This window comes from Mirounga leonina, unplaced genomic scaffold (genome assembly GCF_011800145.1).
Source record: "Mirounga leonina isolate KUSES-001 unplaced genomic scaffold, KU_Mleo_1.0 Mir_154, whole genome shotgun sequence".
Lineage (NCBI taxonomy): Eukaryota > Metazoa > Chordata > Mammalia > Carnivora > Phocidae > Mirounga > Mirounga leonina.
This window is the reverse complement of record NW_023270389.1, coordinates 26581243-26588609: the sequence shown is the minus strand read 5'-3', so window position 1 is coordinate 26588609 and position 7367 is coordinate 26581243. Positions and strand designations below refer to the sequence as shown.

At 54.2% G+C, this 7367-nt stretch overlaps 1 protein-coding gene across 1 annotated transcript; it reads left to right on the top strand.

The window, feature by feature from the left end:
- Positions 1 to 544: 544 nt before the first annotated feature.
- Positions 545 to 4674, top strand: BTG2 (BTG anti-proliferation factor 2). The gene is made up of 2 exons (XM_035010276.1): positions 545 to 956; positions 2276 to 4674. The coding sequence occupies exons 1-2, from the start codon at positions 803 to 805 to the stop codon at positions 2608 to 2610; spliced, it is 489 nt and encodes a 162-aa protein (XP_034866167.1). The 5' UTR covers positions 545 to 802; the 3' UTR covers positions 2611 to 4674.
- Positions 4675 to 7367: the final 2693 nt, after the last annotated feature.

The following is a 7367-nucleotide window of genomic DNA, read 5'->3' as shown; positions in this document are numbered from 1 at the left end:
ACTTGAGGGGACAGAAAAGCCTTACAACACTGCCCCGTCAAATAGGTAAGACTTGGATGCTACTAGGCAGGAGAAAAGGCATTGGTGTAGAGGAAGGGCAGAACTTGTTTGGGGAAGGTGAGATTACTGTTGAAGTAAATAGAAGATGTAGTCCACAGTTCCGAAGAGCCTAGAGAAACCTGTTTAACAAAGACGGCAAAGCGGTAACATGGTGACAAAGCGTCCAGGTGAGTGGTTCTGACAGTGGGGATTGGAAAATGTGGGAGCCGCGAGGGAGAGGTGGTATCAGCAAAGGAAGGCTTCTTGGAGGAGGTGGCCGGTGACCTAAGTCTTGAAGGACTGGCGGAGAGGAGAGGTCCAGACGTTCCCAGCGTGGAGCGAACTGGGCGCAGCTCTCCCCGGCCGAGCGGCTTCGGCCCCTCCCCGGTTCCCCTTTTTCTCCCCGCGCCACCTCGGCCCGCAAGCCCCGCTTGGGTTCCCAGCACTGACGTCAGCGGGCGATGACCTCAGCGCCGACAAGGCGGCGGGGGCGGGGGCGGGGGCTAGCGGCCTGGCCCGGCAGGGGAAGCGCGCGGGGCGGGGCGGGCATATGGCCACGCCCCCATCCGCTGGCGGTGGCCAATGGGTGACGCCGCGGGCTCCCCCTCCTGTCGGAACAGTATGAAAGGCGCGTCCCGGGTAAAGTCCGGGCAGAGCCCGAGCAGCGGCCGAGCGAACGGAGGAGCCCTGCAAGCCAGCACGTCCCACCGGAGCCCTCTCACTGCTCCCCGCCGCTGCCACCGCCGCCCGAGCCGCGCAAGACATGAGCCAGGCCCGCTGGACCGGGAAGAGAACAGACATGCTCCCGGAGATCGCCGCCGCCGTGGGCTTCCTCTCCAGCCTCTTGAGGACCCGGGGCTGCGTGAGCGAGCAGAGACTAAAGGTTTTCAGCGGGGCTCTCCAGGAGGCACTAACCGGTGAGCACCGCCGAGGATCCTGGCTTCCGTCGAGCCCCGCCGCTGGGGCTGGGCCCCCCTTCCTGCCTGGGCCGTCTTTCGTCTCCTCTTAGGGCAGGGCTCCCCTCGCGAGCAGCTCCGGGACTCGGTTTCCCTCCAGCCCGCATCCCCCCATTCCCCCGGGTCGTGTCTCCCGTGCGCGGCCCCGCGCTCGGGTCTCTGTCCGTGACGGTTCTGGTCGGGCGCGAGCCTCCACACTGTCGCGGACGCAGACCCTTGTCCTGGAGTGCGTGCCCAGGCGCCGGCTTCTGTCCGGGGAGAGGAGGCACCTGCGGGCCCGAGTGCGAGCTCATTCCCCTTACTGAGACTCCCGGGGGCGCTGGGCGCGAGGCAGCCCGGCCAGCCAACGGGTCGTCATGGGGGAAGAAGGCGCAGTTGAGCCTTCTCAACAACTTGGATCCTTGGCCGTGGTTCTTCTGGCGGCGCGGGGCTGTGCTGTGCCCGGGCCCGTTGTTGACTCGTTCGGAGTTGGGATCCCGGCCCCCTTTGTGTGCTTTGGCCCCCCCCTTAGCCATCTGCCACCCATTATGGTACTGAGAAAGCCTTGTGGGTGGGTAGTACCTGCGCTCTGCTGGCCTGTGTGCTGGGGGCGGGGGCGGCGTGAAACGGGAGGTTGACAAGAGATAAGCCGCGGCTGCCAGGGGAGAGACCTACCTCCCAGCTGTTTCGAGCCGGTCGGCCGCCGGTCTCAAGCAGCGATAGCCATCTCCAAGCGTGCCCACACAGATCCTGCCTTCTGAGGAGCAACATACGTTTCATCAAAAAGAACCCGGTTTTGACTCCTCTCGCCACTGCAGAAGGTCCCTCTGGCTTTTGAAGGAGGCAGAGGGAGCCTCTGGGGCCCAGGGTGGGAGACAGTGACTTGCTGTGGGTCTGACAGTGATGGCAGCCTTGCTCGCCTTGCAGCTTCAGCTCACAGGTCTCCAGAGGCCCCGCCTGGACACGTCCTCCCCAGTCTCACCCATCCTTCTTAAACAGTATGCCGGAAGCAATACACCAGCTACTTGGGATTGCCCCAGAGCTATGCGACTCCCTCCCTCCCCATACACACTCAACATCCTTGTCCTAGGAGTGAGGGGGGAATCTCATAAAGTGTTCTCTGCTTCAGTGACAGGAGGGTTTCAGGAGGGTCCTGCAACTTCTGAGAAACCACATGGCTTACTTAAAATCTCTGGGTTCCTCCCTCTACTCCTATCCCTTCATCCCCATCCCCCCTTGTGGTGGCCTTCACATCCCAGCTGCTCTAACCAGGGCATCTCCCTCGTGTTCCGTCCCCACAGAGCACTACAAACACCATTGGTTTCCTGAAAAGCCGTCCAAGGGCTCCGGCTACCGCTGCATCCGCATCAACCACAAGATGGACCCCATCATCAGCAAGGTGGCCAGCCAGATCGGCCTCGGCCAGCCCCAGCTGCACCAGCTGCTGCCCAGCGAGCTGACCCTGTGGGTGGACCCCTACGAAGTATCCTACCGCATCGGGGAGGATGGCTCCATCTGCGTCCTGTACGAGGAGGCCCCGGTGGCTGCCTCCTATGGGCTCCTCACCTGCAAGAACCAAATGATGCTGGGCCGGAGCAGCCCCTCGAAGAGCTACGTGATGGCGGTCTCCAGTTAGATCCCCGGCCACCCCCACCAGGCACTCTACTGTACTCATTCTGCCGTGACAACAGGCCACTGCATACCTCAACCTGGGGAACTGTATTTTAAATGAAGAGCTATTTATATATATATTATTTTTTTTTTAAGAAAAGGGGAGAAAAAAAACCAAAAGAATTTTTTTAAAGAAAAATCCTTAAAGGGAGCTGCTTGGAAGTGGCCTCCCCAGGTGCCTTTGGAGAGAGCTGTGGTGCGCTTGAGTCTGGGAGCCAGTGCCCGCCTCACGGGAGTGGGGAGGAGAGAGGGGGCGGGCCTGGCAGGGGTGAGGTGGGGAAAGCTTGGCTGGCCCCCCAGGAAGATGTGAGAGGGAGCAAGCAAGGTCAGCAACTGTGAATGAGAGCGGTCGGGATCTGCCGTGCGGCGGGGAGAAGAGAGGCCGAGTTCAGACCTCTCGCTCTCCGGAGCAGGGCACCCGCATCCCTGGCCCCTCTCCTCCTCAGGGGCATTCAAGCCTGGACTTCAGTGATGCTATGTTGCCTAATCTTCTACTTTTCCGGTGAGATCCAGGGCAGAGAGTGAAAAAGGCCTCTCCCAATTGCTTCTGTCCTAAGTGGCTTTTCTTGAAATCATGACTTATTTCTGATTCTGTGCTCAGGGGCCTGTAGGTGTTGCTTCCCAGGCAGGAAACAAAAGCTTTTTGTTTTGGGGGGGTCGGGGGAGTAAGGCAGGCGTTAGAGGTTATTGGGGTTGGGACGGAAGGGTACTCTGCACAAAACCTTTGCTTTGCTTTGTGCTGCTCTTTGTGTGAGTATGTGTGGTGAATAACTTGGGTGATGTGCAACGGAATTTTGGGACCCAAAGAGTATCCACTTGGGGATATTTGTTTTTGGCCAAAACCCTTCTTTTTGGAACCACATGAAGTCCTGATGCTGCTGCCATTATCCCTTCGAGAGTTGGCCCAAAAGCTACGGGGAACTCCAGGTTCTTGAGTACTGCCTTCTTTTTCAAAGCACAACACTCCTCCCTGACTCTCCCACACTTGTCCCCTTCGGGTTGGGTCATAGAGCCACCCAGTTTTCCAGAACAAGAGCTCTCACTCACTGTGCAATATGGCCTCCTGGGTCCCAGGAGAGTCTGAAGAAGGAGCCCTGGCTCTCAGAACCTCCTGGTGCCCTGGAGGGCTTAGGGAACTCTCCCTCCGTCCTCGGGACTCTGGCTGGCTGGTCAGCCTTGCAGGTATTCCTTGGCTGAATGGGAGAATGCCCCAAGTTCTGCAGGACTACTTGGTATTCTTGTAGGGCTGACACTAAAAGCCACAATCCTGGGCATTGTTTTTGTTTTTGTTTTTGTTTTTCCTCCCTGGTGCTCAGAGCACCTGTGGGGAACTTGCTGTCTCAGTACAATCCAAGTTTGTAGACTTGTGCAATATTTACTGTTCTGGGTTGGAGCCCATGGAAATCCATACTGGGAAGAAATCCCCTTCCTTCGGTTTTTCAGTGACATTAGTGAGGATTCCCTCAGAAGGCCTTGAGTTTCCCAACCCCGAATCACTTTAGAAGGACATAGCTAGAGCATCTGGTCGACTTGGCTCCCCTTCTGTCCAGCGTAGTAAGAAACCTTTCTCTCCCCCCTCCCCCCCCCCCCCCAGGGTCCCTGCTCCACTGCCAGTCCCCTTCCCTGGATTCCTGAACTACTCCGTTCTGACACAAAGGTGCTATTTACCACTCTCCCCACCTACCGATTCCTGCCAGTTCTGCCTCCTTTTCAACTCTAGACTCCGAGCTGCCTTCCCAGACCCTGCTTCCAGCCTTTCTTGCTTTAAAGATAACTTCAGGCCCACAGACCCAAGAGCTCCTTTTCTGGCCTGTGGGTGGAAACAAAGCTGTGAATCCCCACAGATTGTGGTGTTGCATCTTGTCTGCAAACAGGTCCCTGCCTTTTTAGAAGCAGCCTCATGGTCTCGTGCTTGATCTGCTCTTGTTTTTCTGATGTTCACTTTAAAAACAGCAAAACACCCAGAGCTGGACTGTTGAGCAGGTCTGTTTCTCCTATTAAGTAAAAATAATAGTCCTATGTTTGTAAGCTATTCTGACAGAAAAGACAGGTTACTAATTGTATAATAGTGTTTTTATATGGAAGAATGTACAGCTTTATGGACAAATGTATGCTTTTTTTTTGTTGTTACTTTAATAAAAATGTAGCAGATGAAGCCGTGTGGTATAGAAAAGGGCACATTCCCACATCAGCCTTTCCCTTGGATCCAAATCCTTTCTTGGTGTCTCGGTATTTCTCTTTGGTGATATTCCGAAGACCTATATAGCATGTGCTGGTACAAAAGAAAAATCTAGTTGTGTGACTCCTTTCTTCATCCTTTAATGAATGTTATCACTTCCCTGTGACAATGCTGGACAGGACAGGGTTCTAGACTGAGCACTCCTGAGTCTGGCCAGGTCTCATGCATCTGTTCTTACTAGACCTCGGCTGTGCTCATTTGCTCATTCAGCACGTGTGTACTGTCTGTCCGCATGAGGCACTGATAATTATTACACATGATTATAAGACTCATAGCTCAAGTCTCAGACTGAGGTGGTGAGGCGAGGACACTGAACCCCTTCCCAGGTTGGGACAGAATTGTGGGAAAGTTCCAGGTCCAGGCTCTCCGTTATCTCCTGGGACTGCCATTTGGTACCTCCACTCCTATTAGACAAGAGCGGTTGGGCCTCCGGATCTGGGCACCGGAGACCAAGACTACCAGTGAGCTAAAGAGCATCTACTTGTGACAGCAAAGGTTTGAGAGCCAAAGGTCTGTTACCAATGTATTACTCCCTCTGGCTGTATGGATCACATATATGCAAGGAAATGAGAATAGTCTTCATCATCCCGGACTCTTGTGCTCTGTCCATGAGGCTTTAACAAGGCTTCTGCACCCCAACCCCACTTAACAAGCTCAGCAGTTCCCACGGAGGTCACAAGGACATCATGGACCTGGGCTAGTTTTTTTTCCCCGGCCAGAGGTGGGCTGTATTTAAATTTTGAACACATTGATTCATGAACAGAACCACCCCCCATCAAAACACACTTCATTTCACACCTCCATGACCCTCCTCAACAAACCTGCGGTTGGCCTAGGTGTCCCAGGTGGCAGGGAGACCAGAGAGGCTGTGATGGTACAATGGGAGGGTAGAAGAGGCAGGAGATGGGGCCGGGGGGAGCCAGGTCATCTGTCTCACAAATAGACTTGGTTATAAGGACCCACTTGTGTCAAGAGGTTATTTGAAGGAATGGTCCCATTTTTGTCTGTAGCTTCTAACAAATGTCCTAGGCACTCATTTGTAAGGACCCGCCTTTGGGGATGTAAGGATGGGGTTAAGGTTGCATTTTTGCCCCTCCGGGTGTGTTATTCTTGTCAGCACCTATCTTCTTGTTTCCTAACAGGCTCCACTCATGAAGGAGATTTCGTTATGTTCCTACTGTCTGGCAGAAAGCCCGAAAGGGAGGGTTATCTGGAGATCAAGGGGACATCATCACCCACCTCTGTCTCTAAGCCAGGGTGACTGCAAAATGGCAGATTGATTTGGGGATTGTTCTCGGCTCCTGGTAGCCTGATAGTCCCTCAATTGACACGGGAGTGTTCTGTGACCGAGCAGGGTGTCATTTACTTTAGGTCTGACCCATTTCAGCAGCGGCGGCGAGTACCCCTTGGCCAGCTGGGGTACAGGGGCTGTGAACCCAAACAGTTTGAGGATTTGCAGCTGGTGGCTTTCATGTGTTCAGGGACTGGGTGTTGGTTGGTCCATTCTGCTCCCAGCCTCCCCGCTTGGAACACCGTGCCAGCCTAGGAGACCTGCGCTCGGTCAGCTGTTTGTGGATGATAACGCACTGTCCAGAGAGTGTAGACGTGGCCTGGGAGCTGCCGATTAAGAGCCCATCCCAGCTTCTGATAAGGACGTTTGGGTGGGGGAGGCCTTGATGCTTCAACAAGCAAGCCCAGGGGGAAGAAACCTTCCCCTGTGAGTCTGACATCAGCCTTCTAACAGCCTTACGTAAGCCAGGACAGTGAGGACTCCTGGCTTCCAGGCCCATACTGGCACCAAGGCCCAGCAAAGCATGATGCAGTGGAAGGAGTTCTGGGCTGGGAGGGAGGATATATGGGTTGTAGTCCAGCTTCTTCCTAACTAGCTGTGTGAGTTTGGACAAGCCCCTCAATTTTCCTGTCTCAGAAATTAGGGAGTTAGATTAAATGACCTCTGTTCCTTTCTTTGGCTTTTGATTCTAAATCATCTCCATTATCCTGGCAATCACGGAGGGCAAATTAGCACAATTATTATCATTATTTTCAATTAGATGAACCAGAAGGTCATTTGGGTTGGGAAGTGGAGAAATAGTCTTCCCCTTGCTTGAATCTGACTCCGGCCTATGATAAGGTTTCAATTTCCACAGACAGTGAGGCCGTGCTGCGGAGGTTAGCGGCTCAGGCTCTGGGGTTAGGCCATCTGGGGGTCTGATCTCGCCTCTACCACCTACCTTCTGGCTCTGCCACCTGGAGCAAGTTACTTCAACCACGCCCCCATTTCCCCATTTGTAAAATGGGACTAAGGATAGAACCCATCTCAAAATGTTGAGGACGATTTAAATGAGATCTAAACCACTTAGAATAGCCCTTGGCATATTTAAATACTCTACAAAGGAGAATTGGAGTTTTAAGTAGAAGTTAATCTGAAATGGTCGTGAGATGAATAAGGACACTCTGACATTCTGGTAACTGGGAGGAAACCA

Bases quoted from the DNA above. Each gene is read 5' to 3' on its own strand.
- BTG2 (XM_035010276.1), top strand. From the start codon at position 803: ATGAGCCAGGCCCGCTGGACCGGGAAGAGAACAGACATGCTCCCGGAG. The intron at 957-2,275 runs GTGAGCACCGCC...CCGTCCCCACAG, and splicing joins TCTCCAGGAGGCACTAACCG to AGCACTACAAACACCATTGG.